The sequence below is a fragment of the Penicillium cinerascens genome, assembly GCF_028974065.1.
Source record: "Penicillium cinerascens strain IBT 15544 chromosome Unknown contig_9_segment0_segment0, whole genome shotgun sequence".
Taxonomy (NCBI): Eukaryota; Fungi; Ascomycota; class Eurotiomycetes; order Eurotiales; family Aspergillaceae; genus Penicillium; species Penicillium cinerascens.
This window is the reverse complement of record NW_026695296.1, coordinates 1,568,479-1,592,469: the sequence shown is the minus strand read 5'-3', so window position 1 is coordinate 1,592,469 and position 23,991 is coordinate 1,568,479. Positions and strand designations below refer to the sequence as shown.

General features: G+C 53.5%; 9 protein-coding genes across 9 annotated transcripts; 5 read left to right on the top strand and 4 right to left on the bottom strand.

The window, feature by feature from the left end:
* Nucleotides 1-253: 253 nt before the first annotated feature.
* N7498_007444 (SMP domain-containing protein) lies at nucleotides 254-3,171 on the top strand (the record flags this gene model as incomplete). The annotated part of the gene is made up of 2 exons (XM_058454506.1): nucleotides 254-779; nucleotides 858-3,171. The coding sequence occupies exons 1-2, from the start codon at nucleotides 313-315 to the stop codon at nucleotides 3,169-3,171; spliced, it is 2,781 nt and encodes a 926-aa protein (XP_058306755.1). The 5' UTR covers nucleotides 254-312.
* Nucleotides 3,172-3,743: 572 nt separating this feature from the next.
* On the top strand, nucleotides 3,744-7,606 carry N7498_007443 (putative cytoskeleton assembly control protein Sla2; the record flags this gene model as incomplete). Its single annotated transcript, XM_058454505.1, has 12 exons — nucleotides 3,744-3,751; nucleotides 3,816-3,862; nucleotides 3,934-3,951; nucleotides 4,044-4,119; nucleotides 4,192-4,349; nucleotides 4,438-4,518; nucleotides 4,571-4,628; nucleotides 4,684-4,868; nucleotides 4,933-5,975; nucleotides 6,032-6,181; nucleotides 6,240-7,454; nucleotides 7,520-7,606. 12 exons carry the CDS (start codon nucleotides 3,744-3,746, stop codon nucleotides 7,604-7,606), a joined length of 3,126 nt encoding a protein of 1,041 aa, XP_058306754.1.
* Nucleotides 7,607-8,642: 1,036 nt separating this feature from the next.
* Nucleotides 8,643-9,773, bottom strand: N7498_007442 (Mating-type protein MAT alpha 1; the record flags this gene model as incomplete). The annotated part of the gene is made up of 2 exons (XM_058454504.1): nucleotides 8,643-9,346; nucleotides 9,398-9,773. The coding sequence occupies 2 exons, from the start codon at nucleotides 9,771-9,773 to the stop codon at nucleotides 8,643-8,645; spliced, it is 1,080 nt and encodes a 359-aa protein (XP_058306753.1).
* Nucleotides 9,774-11,038: 1,265 nt separating this feature from the next.
* Nucleotides 11,039-13,280, bottom strand: N7498_007441 (DNA-(apurinic or apyrimidinic site) lyase APN2; the record flags this gene model as incomplete). Its single annotated transcript, XM_058454503.1, has 7 exons — nucleotides 11,039-11,445; nucleotides 11,513-12,011; nucleotides 12,067-12,842; nucleotides 12,892-13,024; nucleotides 13,077-13,122; nucleotides 13,175-13,187; nucleotides 13,253-13,280. The coding sequence occupies 7 exons, from the start codon at nucleotides 13,278-13,280 to the stop codon at nucleotides 11,039-11,041; spliced, it is 1,902 nt and encodes a 633-aa protein (XP_058306752.1).
* A 236-nt stretch (nucleotides 13,281-13,516) lies between these two features.
* Nucleotides 13,517-14,322, top strand: N7498_007440 (cytochrome c oxidase subunit VIa; the record flags this gene model as incomplete). The annotated part of the gene is made up of 5 exons (XM_058454502.1): nucleotides 13,517-13,697; nucleotides 13,788-13,812; nucleotides 13,894-14,053; nucleotides 14,118-14,125; nucleotides 14,277-14,322. 5 exons carry the CDS (start codon nucleotides 13,517-13,519, stop codon nucleotides 14,320-14,322), a joined length of 420 nt encoding a protein of 139 aa, XP_058306751.1.
* A 513-nt stretch (nucleotides 14,323-14,835) lies between these two features.
* N7498_007439 (putative anaphase-promoting complex subunit Apc5) lies at nucleotides 14,836-17,453 on the bottom strand (the record flags this gene model as incomplete). Its single annotated transcript, XM_058454501.1, has 7 exons — nucleotides 14,836-15,559; nucleotides 15,612-15,748; nucleotides 15,801-15,907; nucleotides 15,961-16,084; nucleotides 16,142-16,556; nucleotides 16,611-16,704; nucleotides 16,760-17,453. The coding sequence occupies 7 exons, from the start codon at nucleotides 17,451-17,453 to the stop codon at nucleotides 14,836-14,838; spliced, it is 2,295 nt and encodes a 764-aa protein (XP_058306750.1).
* A 174-nt stretch (nucleotides 17,454-17,627) lies between these two features.
* On the top strand, nucleotides 17,628-18,645 carry N7498_007438 (phosphoribosylaminoimidazolesuccinocarboxamide synthase; the record flags this gene model as incomplete). Its single annotated transcript, XM_058454500.1, has 3 exons — nucleotides 17,628-17,777; nucleotides 17,836-18,211; nucleotides 18,269-18,645. 3 exons carry the CDS (start codon nucleotides 17,628-17,630, stop codon nucleotides 18,643-18,645), a joined length of 903 nt encoding a protein of 300 aa, XP_058306749.1.
* A 212-nt stretch (nucleotides 18,646-18,857) lies between these two features.
* Nucleotides 18,858-20,016, bottom strand: N7498_007437 (CIA30 family protein; the record flags this gene model as incomplete). Its single annotated transcript, XM_058454499.1, has 3 exons — nucleotides 18,858-19,588; nucleotides 19,651-19,884; nucleotides 19,935-20,016. 3 exons carry the CDS (start codon nucleotides 20,014-20,016, stop codon nucleotides 18,858-18,860), a joined length of 1,047 nt encoding a protein of 348 aa, XP_058306748.1.
* Nucleotides 20,017-21,483: 1,467 nt separating this feature from the next.
* N7498_007436 (uncharacterized protein) lies at nucleotides 21,484-23,651 on the top strand (the record flags this gene model as incomplete). The annotated part of the gene is made up of 4 exons (XM_058454498.1): nucleotides 21,484-21,584; nucleotides 21,653-21,785; nucleotides 21,835-21,925; nucleotides 21,979-23,651. The coding sequence occupies 4 exons, from the start codon at nucleotides 21,484-21,486 to the stop codon at nucleotides 23,649-23,651; spliced, it is 1,998 nt and encodes a 665-aa protein (XP_058306747.1).
* Nucleotides 23,652-23,991: the final 340 nt, after the last annotated feature.

Genomic DNA, 23,991 nt, shown 5'->3' with positions numbered 1-23,991 from the left:
ACGTTATTTCAATACATATACTGTAAATTACCACACAAGACAAGCTCTGTGCCTAGTTATTCAATGACCTAACTAGCGTAACTTTGGCCTGGACTTCCGTCATTCCCGAGCGCGTGGAAGCTGCAACTTGACCTCTCCAACCGCGCTTTGCTTTGTCTTACTCTGTCTCCTCCGCTATCTTCCCTCGTTTTGTTTTTTTTTCACTGGAGCCGGTCTCTCCCGTTATATCTTGCACGCTTTAATTTCTCTCTAGGGATCCAGTCCCCGAATTATGGAGCTGTCCGCCCTTCCGCTTTGATCGACTGGTTCCCGATGGGTTCGCTCGGCAGCTTCCTTCTTATCTATGTGCTGGGGGGACTTACCTTCGTCCCTCTGGTGCTATCATTGATCTTGCTACATGCCTACCTGACCCTCCCCGATGCTTCATCGACACAACAGCCACGTGGAGCTGCCGATTCCGTTGCTCAGCCCGGCGATGACGAGTATAGCTTGAAGTCCGGTACCGACCAGCTGGCTGAGAAGTTCCACCGCACCCACGATTCTGATGTAGCCGCTGGTTATTTTGCTGTCTGTCGCGAATACGTACCTGGTGGAGTCAATGGGAAGCCTCCAGAGAGAACAACCCCCGCGGGGGAGGTTGTTGCCACTGAGAGCCCCAGCGTCTATCAGTCGATGTATCGGAGCTTGTTCGACCGCAAACATGCGCCTAGTATTGAGCCAGCGAAGGCGAATGGGAAGAATACCAAACGGGCACGGAATGTCTTCTACATTGTTCTCCGGTATGCACTGCGCTGTATTGATTGGGACTCGAAATGATTGGACTGCATATGCTGACGATGGGTGGAATCTGTATTTAGACATGGCCACCTGATGCTCTATGACGATGCAAACCAAGTGGAAGTACGCTATGTCATCTCTCTCGCTCATCACGATGTATCGATTCATGCCGGTGAAGGCGACATCCCGGAGGCCGAGCTGTGGCTCAAGAGGAACGCCATCTGTCTTTCACGACGACTGGATTCGCTGGGAGACCTGGGAGGGCCGACACCGCCGTTCTACCTGTTTTCTGAGAACTTGTCAGACAAGGAGGACTTCTATTTCGCCATGCTCCAGAACCAGACCAAGCTGTGGTCTTCCGCAGACCGACCCCCGAAACAGCAGGACTTTGAAGTGAAGCACATTGTGTCCCTGGTGCAAAGACTGCATTCTTCTGAAGAGCAGCTGCAGACACGCTGGATCAATGCTTTCTTTGGACGCCTGTTTCTGGCTCTTTACCAGACTCCACAGCTGGAGGAGTTTGTGCGGAGCAAGATTGTTAAGAAAATCTCTCGCGTGAACAAGCCAAACTTCATCAGCAAGATTGGTCTACAGAAGATTGACATGGGCGAAGGAGCACCCTTCATTACAAACCCCCGGTTGAAGGATCTGACGGTGGATGGCAATTGCTGCGTGGAGATGGATCTTCAATACGCAGGCAACTTCCGTCTCGAGATCTCAGCCACAGTCCGTATCGATCTAGGTCCTCGTTTTAAGGCAAGAGAGGTCGATATCGTGCTGGCAGTGGTGTTGAAGAAACTGGAAGGTCATTTGCTGGTCCGCTTCAAACCTCCACCCAGCAATCGACTCTGGATGTCCTTTGAAACCATGCCGAGAATGGTGATGGACATCCAGCCCATTGTCAGTTCGAAGCAGATCACTTACAGTCTTATCCTGCGCACTATCGAGAGTAAAATCCGTGAAGTGGTGGCGGAAAGTATTGTGCTGCCGTTCTGGGACGATGCCCCCTTCCTCGAGACCATAGGCCAGGCCTTCCGCGGTGGTATCTGGCAGCGAGATATGCCAGAAGCCGATGCCCAGATGGAAATCCCGGATGAATCCGGCGAACCTCCGTCAACGCCAAAGAGTGTTCGCGGAGACTCGGTCGAGGTCCTTAAGTCCAAGGATGAGCGAACAATGAGCACGCCTGTTCTCTCCGAGTCTAATCCGGCCAAAGTCAAAGCCCGCAAGCCCTTGAAGGACTCGGCCTCGGCCTCGGATTTGCAGCCGAAACACTCTGGCGGAACCTCCACCGGCATCGAAAGATCCGACAGCATGCCTCTACCTCGTTCTATCCGCTCGCAAACCTTCTCCAATGCAGCTGATCCGGTTGTAACTGCGGACAATGCAAACAAGGTTGCATCACAAACAAATCCCGACGATCAGAGCAGCGCGACTAGTGCCATGATTGAAATATCAAACCGCTCTCCGCCTAACTCTCCGAATAAAACTCCAAGCAACTCGCCACCTACTGCTGGTATTATGATACCAGAGGGTGCACTTCGCAGCAGAAATTCCTCCATCGCAGAATCTATCGACAGCGTCGGCCTCGTTAACGATAAGGTCATTACAAGCCCTTCATCCGCTCGCCTTGAGAATATATCCTCCTTCTCCGGTCCACGAAGCTCTCGAGGGAGCTCTACCACCTCGATGTCCAGCGAGAAGCAGCGCAGGCGCAGTACTATCGAGACCTTGACCAAGTCGTTCCAACCACCGACGTCCGACGACAAGGCTTCTGGCAACATGACCATTGGGTCAGCAACAGCCGCAGCAAAGAAATGGGGCATGAGCGTGTTTGGGAAAGGAGAGGCACCCCAGGATCAGGATCCGTCTCGAGCACACGCAGGCACCCCGGGTCAACCCATTGGGCGTGGCCATCCCCACCCCCCTCCTGGAGCTCCCTTGCCGCGTCCGGACAAATACGCCCTGAAGAGAAACGCGGGCACTCTGCCGAAGCGGAAGCCCTTGATGGTTGCACCGCCTTACTCTGAAAGGTCCAACACGGCGGAGCACCGACCCGTACCACCTCCGCCCTTGCCTCGCAGGAAGCCGATTCCCCCTCATCTGCGCACTGACAGTGCCGATGAGGTGCTTGTAGTCGAGGCACCGTTTGATTCTGGACCGGACAGCCCGGCAGTCGGGGATGTGGACTCGGAAGATGGCCCAAGGGAGGCTATCCTCCTCGAGAGCGAGACCTCGTCCAAAGCCGATCTAACCGAGACCAATCAGAAGTGGGATACTGAAGACAGTCAGGACACTCAATCATTGCAGTCTATTGATCAGACTATGGCTTCCACACCTGACAGAAACGAAGCACTGCTGCCCCCCGGACAACTGGAAGTTCCATCAGTATGATATGGACCCTGAATTTCCTACGACAACGGGCAGGCGAGCAACGGCCCGACCTGACCAGAGCCTTGTGTAACTACTTGATCTTGAGATTGAAAGGCGTTTGGAGGATTCTGATTATTCAACGGGCTCTGTTGCATCTGCCGGACAGAAGCAATCCCGTAGCCCTGTAATTTCAGGGCCCCGGTGTACAGTTGCAGTATGTTTCGATGGCGCTCAGTGGCGACCCAGGTATGCAATATATGACACAACTCCTATCACGAGCGTTGTAAAACATATCTTCCTCATAGGTGTAGATTCATGCTGCCTACGTGGCGCAGACGACGCGTAGTACAGTAGATGGAAGAACAAGGGATGAGCCGAGCGAAGCGGCTTAGGCGTCGCCAAGACTGACAGGCGCCAGCTTTCCCCCCAACGTCATTGCTCTCCACGTGCACTCGACATTTGTGCTTCACATCCTCTCTTCTCTTTATCTCCGGCCAGCGCTTCGTCACTGGGATTTCCCGCGCTGTCCGGACTCTTCGTCGACCGTTCTCCCCTTGGTGCATCTGTTCCCCTGAACACGCATCGCCGCCACCATGAGTCGGTAAGCGGGACACTGCCTCAACCCCCAAACCACCTCAAGCAGCCGAATAATCTCAATCGCGCAGGACGGAGGCCGACCTGGCCATAAATATCCGCAAGGCCACCAGCATCGGTAAGTGCTCATCCGGCAGTGCCGGCCCTGAATAGGAGAGGAACGACGGCTAACCATTTGACTCGCGACAGAGGAAACCGCGCCCAAACGTACGTCCGCATACCCATTGATCCTTGCGAAGAAGCCCTATTCGTCAGATCACTAGCTCGGTGTTTCACTCAACTGACATGCTTTCTCGCAGGGAAACATGTGCGCAGCTGTATCGTGTACACATGGGACCACAAGTCGTCGGCGGCCTTTTGGGCGGGCATGAAAGTGTATGCAAAACCCTGGATGGTCCAGTGGAGATACAGGAATATTGGAAGCTGATTTGTGTTTGCGCATTGTAGGCAGCCTGTTCTCGCCGACGAGGTCCAGACGTTCAAGGCCCTCATCACGATTCACAAGGTTCTCCAAGAAGGCCACCCCATTGTGGTGCGCGAAGCGCAGCAGCATTCCAATTGGATCGATAGCTTGATGCGCGGCGTTGGAGGTGACGGCATTCGAGGTATGACAATCTGCACGTTGATACTGCGCGTGAAGCCCGAGGGCGAGTGGATCGTGAGGTGGATACGAATACTGACGATGCTGGATAGGATACGCTCCGCTGATCCGCGAATACGTCTTTTTCCTTGAGTCGAAGCTGGCCTTCCACCGTAACCACCCTGAATTCAATGGTATGTTATTCCGGGTTGACGGGACGAGTGCAGTGTTGTCTAACAGGTGCAGGCTTGTTCGAGTACGAGGAATACATTAGCTTGAAGACGATTAATGATCCTAACGAAGGGTGCGCATAACTCTACTTTGAGGAGTGGGTGATGAGATGCTAATGAACTTAATAGCTATGAGACCATCACTGATCTCATGACCTTGCAGGATCAGATCGATGCCTTCCAGAAGCTTATCTTTTCACACTTCCAGTCTGGTACTAACAATGAGTGCCGGATCTCTGCCTTGGTGCCTCTGGTGCAGGAGAGTTATGGCATTTACAAGTTCATTACTAGCATGTTGCGCGCTATGCACACAAGTATGATTCCCCTAGTCCGTTGACCACGGTGGAGCACCTGCTAAGATTTTAAATTGTTGTATAGCTACCGGCGATGACGAAGCTCTCGAGCCTCTTCGTGCCCGTTATGATGCCCAACACCACCGTCTTGTTCGGTTCTACTACGAGTGCTCCAACTTGCGCTACCTTACCAGCCTGATTACGATTCCGAAGCTGCCCCAAGACCCGCCTAGCCTGCTTGGCGAGGAAGATGACCGTCCCGCTCTGCCTAGGCGACCGGCCAAGGAAGTTGAGCAACCATCGCCGCCTCCCAAGGTCTCTGCCGAGCCCGAGCCTATCAACGACTTCTGGACAAACGAGGCTAGACGCCAGCAAGAAGAGTACGAGGCCGAGCAAGCGCGGCTTCAGCAGCAATGGGAAGACCAGCAGCGCCAGCAGATGCTTACTCAGCAAAAGGCCCAGCAAGACTTCGAGGAGCAGCAGCGTCTGCAGGCCGAACAGCAACGCCTGGCTCAGGAGCAATTGCTTCGTGACCAGTACCAGACGCATACGCAGGGTCGTCTGGCAGAGCTGGAACAGGAAAATTTCAATGCTCGTGCTCAGTACGAGCGGGACCAGCTGATGCTGCAGCAGTACGACCGTCGGGTCAAGGATCTGGAGGAGCAGATGAATCAGCTGAACAACAACCTCAACATGCAGAGTGCCTCCAAGGACGAACAGATCCGGGCTCTGCAAGAGCAGGTGAATACTTGGCGGACGAAGTATGAGGCCTTGGCCAAGCTGTACTCGCAGTTGCGACAAGAACACCTGGATCTCCTACAGACCACCAAGAGCCTCAAGCTCAAGGCCGCTTCAGCGCAGGAGGCCATTGACCGTCGCGAGAAGCTGGAGCGTGAGATCAAGACCAAGAACTTGGAGTTGGCTGATATGATTCGGGAGCGTGATCGCGCCCTGCACGATCGGGACCGTGTTACCGGTACCAACAAGGATGAGTTGGAGAAGGTCAAGCGGGAGCTTCGGTTGGCGATCGAGCGCGCTGAGAATGCGGAGCGCTCAAAGGGCACGGAAATCTCTTCTATGCTGTCCAAGTATAATCGTGAGATGGCTGATCTGGAGGAGGCCCTCAGAGTAAGTTTCCGTCCTCGGTGTTTGGCATTGTAGCAGCTCTGTACTGACCAGTTAAGAACAAAAACCGCGCTCTTGAAGACATCTCCAGCCGCCACTCTGAGCGGGACGGCGACCACGATGCGGTCCTCCGTGAAAAGGACGAGGAAATTGAGGTGTACAAGTCTGGCATGGAGCAGGCTCTGATGGAACTTGAGGAGCTGAAGATGGTAAGTGCTGTTCTCAAGATGATTTCACCTTTGCATGCTAATCGATGACGCCTTTCAGAGCCAAGGCGACACCGACCATGCGCTTGATAGCCAGATCGATACTGTTCTCCACGGCGCAGTGGCCAAGATCAACGACATCATTGACTCTGTGCTGCAGGCTGGAGTGCAGCGTGTGGACGATGCCCTGTATGAGATGGATTCGTCCATGCAGGCCGGTAACTCGAACGCCTCGCCGCCCTATGTCTTGTCACAGATTGAAAAGGCTTCGGCCTCAGCTACCGAGTTCTCCACGGCCTTCAACAACTTCATTGCCGACGGTCCCAACAGCCCCCACGCCGAGATCATTCGCACAGTGTCTGTCTTCTCTGGATCGATTGCCGACACTCTCAGCAACACCAAGGGTCTGTCCCGCTTCGCCAACGATGACAAGAGCACTGACCAGCTGTTCAACGCGGCCCGCAAGTCGGCCCAGGCGACTGTGCGCTTCTTCCGTGGCCTGCAGTCCTTCCGCCTCGACGGCATGGAGCCGCTGCAGAAAACCGACGTCGTCATCAACAACAACCTGGAGGTCCAGCGTGACTTGCAGACACTGTCGAAGATGGTCGAGTCCTTCGCACCCAAGAGCAGCAAGATCACCACCAACGGCGACCTGGGCGACCTGGTTGACCAGGAGCTGCTCAAGGCTGCCGATGCCATCGATGCCGCCGCCCAGCGTCTGGCCAAGATGAAGAACAAGCCCCGCGATGGCTACTCGACATACGAGCTGAAGATCAACGACGCGATCCTGGCAGCCGCCATCGCCGTGACCAACGCGATTGCCGAGCTGATCAAGGCCGCCACCGAGTCACAGCAGGAGATCGTGCGCGAAGGCCGAGGCAGCTCGACCCGGACGGCCTTTTACAAGAAGAACAACCGCTGGACCGAGGGTCTGATCTCCGCAGCCAAGGCCGTGGCTGTATCCACCAACACGCTGATCGAGACTGCCGACGGTGTCATCTCCGGCCGCAACTCCCCCGAGCAGCTCATCGTCGCCTCCAACGACGTTGCCGCCAGCACTGCCCAGCTGGTGGCTGCCAGCCGTGTCAAGGCCACCTTCATGAGCAAGACCCAGGACCGACTGGAGACTGCCAGCAAGGCCGTTGGCGCAGCATGCCGAGCGCTGGTGCGACAGGTGCAGCAGATCATCTCGGAGAAGAACGGCACCGACAACGACTCCGAGGACTACGGCAAGCTCAGCTCGCACGAGTTCAAGGTGCGCGAGATGGAGCAGCAGGTACGTTTTGCATTCCCTCCCCTCCCCTCCCCGCTACAGCAGTTACTGACCCTTCTCCCTTACAGGTCGAGATCCTCCAGCTCGAGAACAACTTGGCCCGCGCTCGCACACGCCTGGGCGAGATGCGCAAGATCTCCTACCAGGAAGACTAAGCTCGTTCCCTGGCTCTCTGTGTATATCCTAGAACCCATGGGTTGGGAATCCATTTCCGTCTATTTCCATTCTTCACACTTCCGTAGCTGCTCGAGTGATTAGCGAAATGTACCCGTTATTATCCGGCATCCCAACCTGCGTAATCCATTCCAGCTCCCCGTAAACAAAGAATCCCCGCACATGGACTGTGCATGAACCGCGAACCGCGAACTCTCGAACTAAAGAAACTCGGCCCGTGGATCCGGTCTTGGCACTGCACCTCAACAAAGACGTCTCGCAGCAACAAAGAAACAGACCAGTCAATTCCCCAATCCCGTATCTCTACACGTCATCTCGACTCCACGGGATCTCGGAGCTCGAAGCTTCAGGTCTGAACCCGGCCATTTTACAAATCCACAATCTAGATCCTTACAGTTTACAGGAGGAAACAAGTAGATGACGAACTGTCTTGAATTAACTATCAAACTCTACCACGACAGCCAACCACGAAAACCCCCTGGGAAAGAAAACCGTGGATGGTGTTGACAAGATGTCGTGAGATCACATTACCCTCCACTTGGAGACCATCAAAAAGCAGAAACGGGAACAGGAGCGGGAAGAGAAAGCAGAAAGTAGAAAGTAGAAACAGAATGCAGAATGCAGAATGCAAGTCCAATGCCCATACGCAAACCGGGATCTTTGGATGGGATCGCGGTCGATGAAGAGCGCATGGGCAAAGCTGGACAACAGGATGGAAGGGAAAGAGAATCGACGGGATGCACGCTGAAAGGCAGGGAATTCTTTTTCAAGGTTTGATGTTTTGCCGTGTTTTTTTGGGGCTCGTTGGGGGTTTTTCTGGGGCTGATTCTGTAGTCTGCGGGATACCGGCTCTCTTGGTTCGTTATCACGCTGTCATGTCTTGGGTATTGTTGGATGTCAGGGTCAACGCTTCATGTTGCCAGGTTCAGTGGAGTTGATGTGTATTCGGCGCAGAGATCAGCGGGGTGGTCGGCAGTCGTGGATGGAGCTCACTGAAGGCTAAAAACCTCATGCAAATCAAGTTTGGAAGAGACCGATTTCAGGGAAGAGTTGTTCAAGCTCATTGGCGAGCTGAATCTCATCGATCTGAGACCCGAGGGACAGCCCCTCGGGCGAAGGGACGTAGAGGAGATCTTGGATGGGATCCATTGCGGGGTCTGGTTCATCGTACATATCATCCAAAGAAAACTCCTCAACAGGACCATCTTGACGCTCCCCGAGATGGTTGAACAACCAACCGAAGGGATCGGGAAGGGACTGAGAATTTGCAGTCTGGTGCTGCGTGTTGAGTGCCAGCGCCGAGTACCCCTGTTGGGGAAGTGGCCAGGCAGATCCGTCCTTGAGAACAAACTCGAAAACGTCTCGGTAATGGGTAAGGATGTTCTCAACAGACACAGGCTGAAGATTGAGAGAGCTCAGGTCAGAGTCCCAGGTCTTGGTCACGTCGAAGCTTTTCTGTCCGTCGGGAAGATCGAACTCGGAGATCTCCCAGCCAAGCATGGTGATGTACTGCATTGCAGAAGGGATCCCAAACATGGGAGCCACGGTTGCAGTAAATTCGCTCAGCGACATTTCTTGGAGATCAAAATTGTCCCGAAGCATAGTGTAAGCCTTCGCCATGACGCACCACTGGGCTTTGAGTGGCTCTGAGGCCCAGAGGTTGGCGATGGCAACTGACTTCTGTTTCTGCATGATTCCATGGAACAGAGGAGCAATGAAGCCTGTGGCATTGTCAGTTCCATTAAGGCATTGGGATCTATGGTTGGACTTACTGCGGAAGATCATGAAGCTATTCAGGGATCGCCGACGAGTCGCAGGTCGAATAACTGGAGGCGCAGCGGGGAGCGATTTGGCAGGCGAGGGGCCATTCTCGGAAGGCCAATTCACCTTAGGGGTCGAGACCGGAGTGGTGAACAGCGTGAGATTGCCATCATGGACCACAAATCGGGTGCCATTAACGACAGGTGGTGGCTGATTGAAATACTGGGGAGGAATACCAGCGACCATGGAGCTTGCGAAGGTCGCGAAGTCCATGTTGGGCCCTTGCAGACCGAGGATCTGCCCAGCCTTGTATGCCGGTACACTTGACAGATAGTCGAGGAACTGGCGTTCAACGAAGTCGGAGGTGGGCAACGTTGAGGGTGCCATGCTGAACAGTTGAGTTGAGAAGATGGATGTGGGATTGATAAGGAAACAAAGAATCCACGAGCAGACTCGGCAGCGAGGTATGAACCACGAAGAGTTGACACCGAGTAAGTCCGGGAGCACGACAACAAGCAAGCAGATGACAAGTCAAAAGTAACAAAGAAAAGTAAGCGAAGGAAGGAGTTGAAGAGAAAAAGGTGGGAGCGAAGCGGACGGTGAGGAAAGGGAAGAAAGAAAGAGAAAGAGAAACAAAGGAGGAAAGCTTTTAAGCACCGGCGAGTGTCTCGGGCGACTCAGCGATGAGGGGATTCACCCAAAGCAGAAGACCGTGTACATCCAGGCAGCGCACTCACTATTGAACTACAGCGACAATGGAGAGTCATGCCTGGGGGAGTTTCCCTGGAAGATTCCTTTTCGACAAGTGCCATTCCCCATGAAGCCGGAACTTAGGGCCAGGGCTCTTTCTTTGTTCCCCTTTGAGACATGTGACTGCATCTGGATGAGGTCCTATTTTGGAATGAATGTGCCCCGCGTCCTGGTGAGTGCATCCTGCACACGGTGACGTGCATCACAAATGGATTGCGGGAGTTGCTTGGTGTGCTGTGTAACGTTTCCACGTGGAGCTCCCTGCAGATCGGTGATCCACAACTTTATTTGTGTGGGGGCACCGATGGTCTAGTACTGTTTGTATACTGGTACAGCTAAATTTTACCACAAATACACTCTGGATCCATGGACTGGGGGGATTGGATTGCTGGACCAATGTGTGACGGCACACCGTGGGACTTGTATCTGAATTGATGCCGCTGGTATATCATTTGGTATAACCCACCATCAATACAAGAACAAAGAAATAGGCCGGTGACTCGGTACTTGGCTCGGGCTAACTGCATTAGACGGGATCTTAGGGCTTCGTGCTCCAGGCACCGATGCCCCTGCCGGGACCTTCCAGAGCCTAACTGTATCGGATCAATGGTTAGGGCTTCATGCTCCAGGCACCCATTCCCCTTGCGGAGCCTTCCAGAGTCGAACGGCATTGGATCAATGCTTAGGGGTTTACGATTGAGCTGCCTCTCACCAGCCTAACTGCATGCAACGAGGACTTAGGGCTTCATGTCCGTGGTTCCCTTGACTCCCATACATGCACATTCACTGCCACAAGGCCACACGGAGAGGATGAGCGTCACGTCGAGTTTAAATGCAGTGTAAATTGTCTTATAGTGGTATCCTGCTAAAATAGATGAAAAGGCCGGTTACATGCCTTCTTATCAGGCCTCAGACTGTGAGATCGAGTTCCAGTCGCTGGCCCAGATGAACGTCGGACACCGCCATTGCGAGCCCTTCTCCTTCTCGCCGCTGGGTCCCAGTGGTCGAGGGCAGATCCAGAATGCTCGGCCACGGTTCATGCCCGGCTTCTTGGTTGTCAGGCTGATGCACGGCTCCTGGTGGCTCTCGCAGCGTGGCACGGCCTTCTTAGTAAACAGCTTCGTCCAGTCTTCCTTGCTGACGATGGGATCGATCGTTGAATCATCTGTTCTGAGTTTGCTGGGGGAGGACTGTGTGGATGGGGAGCGTGTTGATGCAGAGGGGTTGTCGGATGTAGTCTCTTGTTGTTGTGACGCGGCCGGAGCAATGGTGGGATCGGGGACTGTGTTGCTTTTCTTGAGTGATGCTGCTGCAATCATCGGTGAGTGGTGTACTGGATGCCGATAGACCCGAGGGCCATGGAGTGGGTTACGCACCATCGCCGGTCTTTGGCTTAAAGAAGCCCATGAGCGACTTCTGGCCGGACGTTGACGGGGCCGGTGTGGGTTTCGAGCGCTTGGCAGAAGCTGTGGGAGGTGGTTGGGATCGTTTGAGAGGCGGGGCCTTTGTGGCCTGGGCCTCACAAGACACTGGTGGTTTGGGCGTCTCACTAGGAGTAGCTATCGCTGGCGTGGCGGGCTCAGAAGCTGGAGTTGTAGCTAGCTTCTCCAGTGTGCTGGCTGTAGACGGTGATCGTGAAAGGGTGCTGGGTGGCTTGCGGGTAAACATGTCCTTGATACTGCGCCGCTTGTCAACATCGAACTCCGGCAGCAAGCGTCCAGATGCTGGTAACATGAATCGAGACGAGTATTCCTGCTGCCTCTCGCCGTCCTTGAACATCCCTGGGGGGTTCATGATATCGCGGATGTGCGTCAGCCCTCCCTGATAAGGCACGCGGTCTTTGAAGACTGCGTAGACGGGGCAATGGTCCGATCCCTAAACATGAACCTGTCAGCCAGTCTCGCGCAAGTTTATACAAATAAAGACGCACCATCAATCCCTCTTGGATGTTCGAGTCGGAGAACCATTCTTGCATGTCCAAACTACAAAGCACATAGTCAATCCGGGCACCGAAATTCCCTGGCCGAGTGTTGAGCCTCGTATCCCAGCAGGTGTACATGCCACTGCGGTCCGGATGAAACGATCTGCAGATATCGAGCAAGACCGTCTGCTCCCTGCCTTCGTCACGCGTTCCAATAACAACCCCGTCGGAAAGCAATGAGTTGAACAACCTCCGCGATGACGCAGAGATGTACTCTGCTTCCGTCGTGGTCCTCTTGCGAATACCCTCCAGCGCATGCGCAGAGTCAAGGGCTGTCTTTGCAATGTTGATGTCTCCCGTCACGAAGACCCGTTTCCCCATAGCGACGAGGTTGCGCACCCGAGCATCCAATGCACTGAGAAAGTCCATTCGGAAACAATCACGACTTTGGTCTCGGTTTGCCGGGCAGTAGACACCGATGAGCACAAAGGCCGGGAACTCGAGGATGACGCTTCGCCCTTCAGAGTCGAGTGTTGCGGCATCAATTTTGGGATCTGGTGCCGGTTTCTCGTCATCCGCTCCATCTTCGTCATCATCCTCATCGTTCACGAAGGCAGGCCTGGTGAGCTGCTCAGACGTCGGGTACCCGCCAATCTGCTGATCCTCTGGCAGGTCTCGAAAAGAGACTGCTGAGTTGGCCGGGCACAGAACGCCTGTGAGGCCTTCTTCGGCACGAATTGGTGCACATGTGGCGTTGCGCGTGTATATCACCACTCCAGAGTATCCTGCCAGGAGTTAGCTTGACTCGAGAACCGATGCAGAACGGCGACTTACCCTTCTTGAACTTGGGCAAGCTGAAGTAGCAGTCCCAGCCGGGCACTAGGACCATGTCATCACGGAGATCCTTCCGCTGGATCTTCGCTTCCTGGAAGACCACGATATCGGCTTCTAGGATATCAAACATGGACTGATCTTAAGTCAGTATCACCGTCGCGTGCATCACGAATTGGTAAGCTCACCTCGAAGGTCCGATTCCCTCTCCATGGTTCATAAGAGAACGGGTTTCTTTACAATCATTCAGTAATCATCTCCGATTCATAGGTCAGCCTGAACATACCGAATCCCATTAACTGTATGCGGTGTTAGCACCAGGCCCTCGACCAAACACATCCCTCAGACCGGACCAACGACATACCATTCCACGTGGTGATGCGGAACCCCATTGCCAACCGAGAGAAGCCTCAGGCCCAGCATATCCAGTAGCGAAATGAAGTGCAATCACTCACTGTCGCGAGCAAAACAACGCAACGTGACATTTACCCTGTGATTGATATCACGTGAGTGTGGAGTGACATCAACTGACTAAGCCGGGGGATCACGGGAATTCAAGGTCCACTAAAGCGGCTTCGATTTCAACGTACGACACCTTTCCCCCCCCAGCCCAACACCACCAACCATCATGCTCTCCCGCAACGTTGCCCGCTTCTCTCAGCGTGCCTCGCAGCAGGCCCGCCAGGCCCCGGTCCGCCAGACCGTCCAGCGCCGCTTCGCCTCCTCCGAGACCCAGCCCTCGTGGATCGTCGACAACGAGTTCAACCGCGAGCGCGCTGCTGTCAAGCACCACGCCGCCTCCACCAGCGGTACGTGAACCCCCCAATTGGCCCCGTACCGGGTGTCATTGTCCGGTGGTCGCTCTCTGAATGCCGTGTACTGACTCAATGGCTCTGCAGACCTCTGGCGCAAGCTTTCGATCTTGTATGTTTTTGCTTCCGCAGCAGAGACCCATTGTCCCACTTCCCAAGCTGCCTAGAGCTTCACTAACGATACGAAACACAGCGCCGTTATCCCCTGCCTGATCGGTGGCGGTCTCAACGCCTACAACCTCTGGTCCGAGCACTGGGAGCACTGGGAGCACATGCCCCCTCTCGAGGAGCGCACCGAGTACCCCTACCAGAACATCCGCGTGAAGAACTACCCCTGGGGTGACGGTGACAAGGTGAGCCTCAGTTTCCCGTGATGCAACATGCTTAGAGCGTCAAATAGCTAACTCTTTTCCATAGACCATCTTGTAAGTTCCGGCACTTTTGTGATAATCCGAGTTCCGGCAGGGACTTAGGTCTTCTGCCTGTCGCGGTTGCAATTGCAATTCATTGCACCCCGTTCCGAGCTCTTCGCTGGACCCAGTATCAGATCGCAATAGCTAACCATTTCTTCCACAGCTGGAACGACGAAGTCAACTACCACAACAAGGACAAGGCTACCTAAGCAGGTTACCCTGCCAAGATTCAACCACGGAAGCTCGTCCATCGAGCTGTCGAACGTTTAGGAGACCGTCTTTGGTGCACAGTTACATGTATATCTATCGGGGAGGCGTTAGAGCCCGAAACTTGGGGATGTACTCGAGAGAATGAAGTGAAGCCCGTCGTTTCCGCTATTTCTTTTGTCCGTTTTCTTTGCCTAGATCCAATGTTATTGGTTTTGGGTGGATCGTATCTTCTGGACCCTTGACACTCCTGCCCAAGGAAGTAGTAGCCGTAGACCTCGGGAGTCTGTAATCTAGAACCAGCAATGGAGGACCGAGTTGTTCAAAACCGAATGCTGCACTACTGAACAGAGACGCCGCTACTTGAGCAACACACCCATTGGGAACCCCATCGCAGAGCAGACAAGGTGCAAAGCGAATGAATATCATTCAAGACAGATCTGCCTAGGTATCCAATCCATCCAGTCCAGCGACAAGAAACCGCCTCATAAAAATACAATCTCACAAAAAGCACATCACACCTCCGCACCACGCCTCTTCCTGAGATCAAGATACTTAGCCGCATAATCATTCGCCAGCACCGGATCACCCGTCAAATGCATAATTGTAGCCTTCTTCGCCATCATCTCAGTCTGGCCGAGGATATCCTCAATCTCCTCATAACCATAATACGCAGAATCGATATACCCAAGCGCACGATTCACATACTCCTTCCTAGCAGGCGCACTATCCTTCCCAAGCTGCGCCCACAAGTCACCGGCAATGCCCATATTCGCGTCGACGAGTAGCGAGTATGCTCGCGCGACTAATGCTGAGTCTTCGCTCTCGAGGATCTGAGGCATGATACTCTGGACCAGCTGGTCAGCAGCGTGGAACTCGCGCAAGCTGAGCAGGACGGCGGATAGAGTGCAGATGGACTCCCAGAGGTCGAAGAGGACTTTGGAGCGGTGGGCTATGTTGGCGGCGCGCATGGCGAGAGAGAAGCCTCGTTGGGGCTGGCCTGATTTCTCAAGGATGCGGGCCTTTAGGCATAAGAGGCGGATTTGGGCGTGGACGTCGAAGTTTTCGGGTTGCATTGAGTGGGCGGCTTGTTCGACCATCTTAAGGGCGCGGCCGTGGTCGCCTTGGCGGATTGTGAATTCGATTGTGTAGAAGGCTAGGAGGAGGCGCATGTCGAAGTCGAGGAGTTGGACAGCTTGGAGTTGGGAGAGGATGTGCTCGACTGCTACTTTGTCGTCGCTGGGGGTTGTTAGGAGGCTAGAAGGTAAGAAGAGGGAGACGTGGTACTCACCGGCAGATTTGTCGTCGTAATTGAAGAAGACCTGAGTAGTATGTCCAGGCGTTGTTGTATTTGAAGGCTCGGTGTCTTTCTGGTTCGATCTTGTTCATGCGAGCGAAAGCTTCCTTGTAGTTGCCCTTTTCTGCCAGCTGTGGATGTAGAGTTAGTGTTGTTCAATGTTGGGAGATAGAAGCGGCCTACAATTTGGCAATTGCGGAATGTGAGCTTGACAAAGTCGTCGTAGGGCTGGCCCTCCTTGTAGCATTCACGGAAGACCTCCGTGTTTAGCCATGAAAGATGAGTTGCGCCTACCATACGGTGGTTAGCTTCAGTTCATTGACGAGGCCTCAGGCGCAATTACCTATCCGAGCATACATGACACTCTGCAGCAACATGTACGCGCCTGTGGGGCTGGAGAGACTCTTGGTCACGTTGACGTGCGATGCTCGCACGAATGACTCGACAATGGAGGCAAGGCTCTCTCCCTAGCAGCGGTCAATATTAATCAACCCTTCGAACATCAATGACAGGGGTGAACCTACCTGTTGCATTTCCAACTTGGCCTCGCTCAGCAATGTTGTGCTCATGAGGGACCACATATCAGTCTCCTTCGACTTGGCCTTAAGGAACGCGAGTCCCTCCTTCTCATTGCCCAGCATACCGCTGTTCTGTACCTCCCGCATCTGCTCCGGGAAGGCTTTGCCGAAATGATAGAGCCAGCTCATGCAGAAGTTAAGGCAGTTCATGTCATGCGACTCGCGGGCAATGGCGACGGCTTCTTGCACAGCGGAGATGGCTTCGTTGAAACACTCAAAGTCTGCCTGTATGATAGCTAGATTCAAGAGCGCAAATTGATACGCGCTTCGGTCGAGATTACTGTGCATGGTGTAGTCGAAATACCGATGGAGGTTGTCAAAGGCTGATGTATAGTCGCCAGCTCGCCAAGCATCTAAGTACCTAAGCTGTGTCAGGAATAGGCGGTGCAATTCAAAAGCATCCGGGGTAACTTACTCTAGGTAATACATAAGCACCGGTATAGAAGACTCCGATGTCATGATGTGTTTGAGCTGGGCCCTCATCTCGTCGGGGACCCTCCCTCCCAGTCCTGTGGTTATTAGCCTCTGCAAATGCAAACGGAACCAGGGCCAGGATAAACATACGTTGTAACTCTCCAACTTGGAACTCAACTAGCCGCTCAGCATCTTTAACGCTGACGACGCCCTCTTCCTCATCGTCGTCTTTAATGTTGCCGTATACCACCTGAGAAAGGTAGCTGTTGGAGTCCAGAAGATTGACATCGACAGGGGCCTGTTCATGGGAGGGATTCCTCCGCGCCCACATGTGGTATGTAGGCAATCGATACTTCACAAAACCAGACCACAACTTCACCGAGTCGGAGAACTGCAGCCGAGTATATTCAAGGTATGCCCTGCGAACAAACGCGCCAAGCGGTGAGCTCCGCGACAATCGCATACCCTCATCCTCCGGAGCAAGACCATTGTCTCTGTCCTCCATCAATTGCTCACGCGTCTTGCTCAACAGGGACGGCAGGACATCGCTGAAGAACTCCTCGAGTGCATCGAGCGAGTCAAGCGACCAGATCTTTTTGAGGAAAAGATCCCACAGGTTACGTCCTGGAACCGAAGACTCGTGGCCAGATAGCACCTCCTCGAGCTCGGCGATGCTGGGCAGGTAGTGCTTCTCCCATTGCTTATCGGCGGGATCTAAAGGAAACAAACCCGCCGTCAGGAAGGACAACACATGGACTGCGGACGAGTTGGGGACGACACCATCCGTGTAGACGGTGATCAGGCACAGCAGAGAGATCCTCCACGGTGTCAGATAGCGCGCCATGTTGTGCAAGGGCGCATCTTGCAACGAAAAGCGTGTTGATGCGGCGTGTTGCTGATAACTCGATAAGTGCCTGAGGCCATACGGCCGCAATCGGTGCCCCGCCAGAAAAAAAGGCAAAAACGAGATGACGCACCGGTGCTTTCCACCCTCATTTCTCTTCAATTGCAATCAATTATGGCCGAAGCTCTAGCAACAACCGATCTGCAAGGCGCGCTGCCTCTGGTTGCCCGCGGCAAGGTGCGCGACCTGTATGAGGTCGACGACAAGACACTGCTTTTCGTTGCGACTGATCGCATCTCCGCCTACGATGTGATTATGGAGAATGTACGCCCTGGTGGTTTCGAAGTGCGGGATTGATTACTGACGCGGTCTACGATTACAGGGCATCCCGAACAAGGGCGTTCTTCTTACTCTCTGCACCAAGACATGGTTCAAGATCCTGACAGAGGCCGTCCCCGGTCTGCGCACCCACTTCCTCACCCTCGATCTCCCTGCCCAGATCCCCGCCTCGCTGCGCCCGGTGCTGCAGAACCGCAGCATGCAGGTTCGCAAGCTCCGCATCCTCCCCATTGAGGCCATTGTCCGTGGATACATCACCGGCTCCGCCTGGAAGGAGTACCAGAAGTCCGGCACTGTGCACGGCCTGGCGGTCCCCGCGGGTCTGCAGGAGAGCGAGGCCTTCCCCAACGGCCCGATCTACACACCCAGCACCAAGGCCGAGCTGGGCGAGCACGACGAGAACATTCATCCCGACGAGGGTTCGTCTTTCGTCCGATCTTGAAGTTGATACCAGAATGCTGACTGAAACCCCACAGCCGTCAAGATTGTCGGAGAGCGTTACGCCGCGCGGATCGCCGAGCTCGCTATTCAGCTGTACAAGGCTGCGCACACGTACGCTCTGGAGCGCGGCGTGATCATTGCCGATACCAAGTTTGAGTTCGGCGTGGACGAGGAGACCGACGAGGTCGTGCTGGCCGATGAGGTCCTGACCCCGGACTCGTCCCGCTTCTGGCCCAAGGATACCTACGCCATTGGCCGTGGACAGGCGAGCTTTGACAAGCAGATTCTGCGTGACTGGCTGGTGGCGGAGGGTCTCAAGGGCAAGCAGGGCGTGCGCATGAGCGATGAGATTGCGCAGAAGACTGCCGAGAAGTATAAGGAGGCGTGGGAGAAGATCACCGGTGGTAATTAGAGCGAGCTATTAGATGCTTCGCTGTATATTTCGGGGATAATCTCCGTAGAGAGTATACACCCCATGTCTTTTTATGAATGATCAAGGATAAACTGCAAATGAAAAAGAGTCATGTCCAATGTTTTACATGCTGTCTGCTTTTATAGCAAATATGGGACGGGGTTTCGCTAAATTAATATACACAGTCTGCAGATCGATTGCAGTTGGCTAAATTACTCATCCCATTCAGACCGAAGTCCCTTCAGTCCCTTCGCATTGGGACTTTTCTGGTTGTCAGTACCTTTGGGCTTCTTGTTACTTTCCACCCAGCCCGACTGAACACCCTCATCCACCGGCAACGCATCCGCACCGCAGATAGCTCGCTCCTCCTCAATCTCAGCCTCGCTCATACCATTTGTAGCCCAGATCTTGTGAATGCGCAGGTCGAACGGACCCTCGACACGGTCCGTGAGACCGATACCGATACTCTTGATCCGTTGACGAAGGAGAGATGTCTGCGGCTCGACGACGAAGCCGTGGTTAGTTCGGACGAACGAGTTAAACGGCAGGAGAACGGTCTCCCACCCCGTCGTGCCTGATGTGGTTGTTGAAGTAGAGGATGAACCGATAATGGTGGACTCGGGCGGGATCTCAGAAAGCGCGTCAGGCACTCCTCGCGGGGCTGGATATACGTCGAGGTCTTCGTCTTCCAATGATTGAAGGCGACCAGGTTCGTCCTGTTGTGTCGCATTCTCGTATGCATCCTGATATACGCGGTGGTGCCGGCTATACAATCTGTGCTGGTGGATATCTGTTTCGATGACGGAGTCTGTCTGAACGTTCACGGTGTATCGTCTGCCATCGGACTTGATGCGGAGCGCGAGGTAGGCGTAGGGGTCGACATCCCAATAAAGACGGCCGAAAAGCCACATACCGCGGTCCTTGTTGCGGAACGCAGCGTATCCTGTTAATCCCGGTGCGATCAGCTTCATGGTCAAGATATCGTGCTATTGATGAAAAAAGTACCGGTTCTCTCAACGCGCCAGTTATCTGGGAGCTTAGTCGAAATGGAGCCGTGAAATCGAGCGTGTGGCGGCGTGTTGGACGAGGGATCGCCGGGCTCGTAGTCGATGCTAGCGGTGCTGAATCCACCGACCACGCGATCGGCCATGGTCTTGCAGCTCTGAACGGTCTCTGGGTCTTGGAAATCGAGCATGACATAGGGCTTGGTAGGGGTGTGGAGGGCTTCGGTGTTCCATGCTGAGATCGTTAGTTATTTTTAAGCTGGGGGAGGATCAGGGCGACTCTACCAATCTTCGACAAGCGGCCAAGCTCTTCGGCGCTACGCTTGAAGAAACCGCTCTGAGCGGCTAAGCTCCGAGTGGGAATCATGGTTGATGTGGAGAGTCAGGAAGATGGCGCAGGAAGAATTCGGGGGAAGCTTGGGTCTCGGGGATGATGTCGCTTCCCGAGGTGGCGTGAAGACTCGCCGCCGATCAGCCGCGATAAGATAACTCCGAACTACATGAATCGTGTTCCTATATTTACTGTTATTAGCTGCCCATGGCCGATTCTTGCATTTTGCCTAGGGGTTCTCGGCAAGTCTGGATAACTCTAAGGTTCGATCGACGTCCTAAGGGTGAATTGTACTCCGTGGACTGCGCCTTAAGAGATTCGCCGTAACAGGGCTAAGGACGCTTAAACCATAAAAAGTGTGAAAGGAGGGTTTATCACTTACTTTAAGGATGAATGTTTCACGACTCCCCAAATAGTGTAGCGGTGAAACCTAGCTATTTGAGCGCCCATCTGCAGGCGTTATCGACCACGGTCGATGGGCCGAACCGAAACGGGGGTGGAGGGAAACGTCCTCTGGGCGGGTTATCAGATGCCTCTTGTACCTGATTCTTCTTTTCTTCTTCTTTTTTACTTTTTAAATAGCCTATCGTAATACTAGTGGTCCTATGAATAGTTACTGTATCACTGTATACTAGCCGTTATGGGGGTTGGGAGGAGGTCGTGAAAATGTCGTGAAGCCATCGCGAGTTTCTCGCTGGTCCCAGGGAATAGAACCCCGTAGGATAAGTTTCGGCCAGGACAAATTGAATTTTCCTGTAAAACGCCAGCAACTTGGTGTACATGAAGATGGATTATATGAAAAGCTCTACATTTGAAGAGACATAACCTAGGCTGAAGGTATCGCCTTCCTTGCGTAGGTGTATCCTTGCTCACTGGACAATCTTCCGTGGATACACCTTCAGTATAGTTCGTCCTACCCTAAATAAGAAATAGTTAACCCTATGATGAATGTACCTGTCATCTCCGGCTATAACTCTAACTAGACTCCGCCGAGTAGCCATAGTTGGTCTCAACCACGGTCAACAGTTGTTGCAGGACCGCAGCTAAGCGGGCCAAAATAAGCTGTGCCGAATAGTTGCCTCTGCCAAAAAATGGATCCGTGGACTTTATGGTAGATTAGAGCTGCCTTGAAGAAAATATTCGGCCGGCCGGCACACGTTGCCCTAAGACACATTTGTAGTCGGCAGACCCACAAGGGTATGGTCCTGAGTCAAAGTAACCCCCAAGGCTCCTGACCCCAGGACCTACCCATGGATTGGCGGTGACCGTCACAGCTTAAAGGGTGTGCGGCCCACAAACAGGCTTAGTACTGGCCGTGCTGGGATATCGAGGTTGAAATGGTCGCGGCTCAGAGTGATGATGATATTCCTTCCTCTTCCTGCTTGCTCTCTACACATTTTCTCTTTATATATCGGTCTTTCTAGCCACCTTCATTCGCTATTATTTATATCATTGGTTTACAGAAATACTATACCCCTCCTAGCACAAATATATACCCACACGATGACCATCCAGGTCGTCGAGAACAGTTATCCTAGGCGGGGAGATCGCATGCAGGAGGAGCCCTCGGCCAAAAATGCACAGGGCCTTTTTTCTCCTGATGCGTGTATCTTCGTCGGAAAGCAAGTATCTAACTCCACGAGATGATAACCAGGGACTAACCGTGTTCCAGTCTCTCGACCAAGATCCCGACCGAGCAGCTGGCCGAAGATCTCAAGGAGGTCTTCGCGCGGTTTGGCCCTTGCCATGTTAAGATCAAACAAGACAAAAAAAAGAATCTACCAGGTGCCTTTGTGCAGTTCGAGGTATGTCGTGTAGCTTCCTCTATGTTAGGATCTAGCTAATAAATCGAAGCGAGTCGCGGATGCTAACGCAGCCTTGGGATGTGATCAATGTACACAACTACATGAACGTTGGCTAAGGATCGAGAGGGCAAAGGGCAGACGTAAGTTTATATCGCACTTCCGAGTTTGGTGTTCTGAGAGCTCACAATAGCAGGAACGGCCCTCCTCGGCCTCCGCTCTGGCGCGGCCATCACTCAACACGACATCACGTCTGCTTTGGGAGGACGTGGTCCTCTCGAGGCCTGGTGCATCGAATCACACCAGTCGGGATTTAACTGCTGGACCAACGTCGGAAAAGTCACCTTTGCCTATGTCGATGACTGCAGGGACGCCATCAAGGCAAATGCACTCATTCCCTCTTGCAGACCACCACTGACTACCCTCCAGCATTTCTCCAAAGATCACTCGTACTACCTTTCCCTTCTCGACATGGATGGCAGCCCACTGATCCCTGGCTCAGGGTCGGGGAATGACCAACCCCGGACGAAGTCATACAATGGTCATCAGTCGTCCCGGGGTAATCACTCCCAGCGAGGATATCACGGCCAGCGAGGACACCGGACCGGACCACCTCGAGGTGGCAATCGTGGGTTCTCCAGGTTCCGCCAATCACAATATCATCAGGAGAACATCAATCCTCGTGGGGGATACGAGAACTCCCATCATCAAGGCGGATACCAAAATGCCCCCAACATGGTGCACGGAATGCCATACGGTGGTGACCATCCACCCTTCTACCCTCCACCTGCGAGCAATAATTTTGCACCACCTCCGTTCATTATCAATGGCCAGCCAGTATACAGCAACCATCATCCATCTGGCCTTCCTCACCACCAGCCGGGGACCTTCGTTCCCGGCGTCAGCAACGGTCCCTTCATCGTGAGCGGCCAGCCGCCGTACAGCCCTGTCATACCAGCACTCTGGGGCGAGCCTTACCAGCAAAACAATGGGTATTACGGCCCTCAGTTCAATATGCCGAACCACCCCCAGGCATACTTTAGCCAAACGAGTCAGACTTGTTACAATGAGCCCTACCTCCAAAGCGTGACCCACTTCACAGTTCCGTATAGCAACAAGAAGGCAACGTCGCCGTCCATGACCGTCGTGACAGTCAAGGAAGTTCCCAAGACGAGCAGCAGCCCCGAAATAGTCAAGGAAAATGACAAATCAGACAAAAAGTCTGAGCCAGATGAGAGCTCTGGACCAGACGTCGAGGCCAATACTGAAATCGATCTCTTCAACTTGGAGGATCCTAAAAATGGCCCCAGACTGATCCGTGTCCACGACTCGGACACCGAGGATACCGACTATGAGGAAGAACCTTCCGAGCCCGAGCCCAGGATCGAGCTCAAGTCTGAGCCCGAAAAGCCAACCCGTCTTACCCCAGCTTTGGCTCCAGTGGCAGAAGAAGTCGAAGAGGACTCCATGACCCCAGAGCCCATATCTGAATCTGACTCCAATCCAGTTTCTGACTCCGATAAGAGTGCAGACCTCAAGGTACCCAACAGCACCCAGAGCATTCGAGACGAACCCCATGGTCTTAGTGACTCCATTTGCGAACCCACCCCCCAGCCCTGCTCCCACAGACCCCTCGATGTGAAGTACCAGCCGGGAACCGGAAAGACGATTGAGGAATATGTCCGACTGGGAGCAGAGGGTCGACACAATGAATACACCGAGGAAACACTACTGGATATCATTCGCGAGCTGGAGCAGGAGCAGAAGGATCGGAAAGCGCAAAAGGACGAGGATACGAAGGTGTTCGAGTCAGGTTCGAGCTCACAGGGTGGGTCAGTGGCGCGGAGTTTGTCGTCGAAATCGGCTTGAGGTTATTGTTAGGGATGTGGCGTCTTACTTCTTAAAATATTTTATGCCCTGGTTACGTGGCGCGATATTTCTATCTGTCTATCTCCCCTTGTGTGACTTCTCCTGTGTGTTTGATACTGGTTCTAGTTATCGATTATCTGTTTCGACGGCGCAGGGTCTTAGATGGCTGCAGTTCCAGACGGTTGTGACAAACGTATGCCGGAGCGTTAATTAAAAGAGAATATAGCTATGCAGAATTGATATCTTCATGGACTTGCTCCTTACTGTATCCATATGTATCCATATGTATCCATATGTATCCATATGTATTCAAATATAGTGAATCAAAGTTACTGTTCTT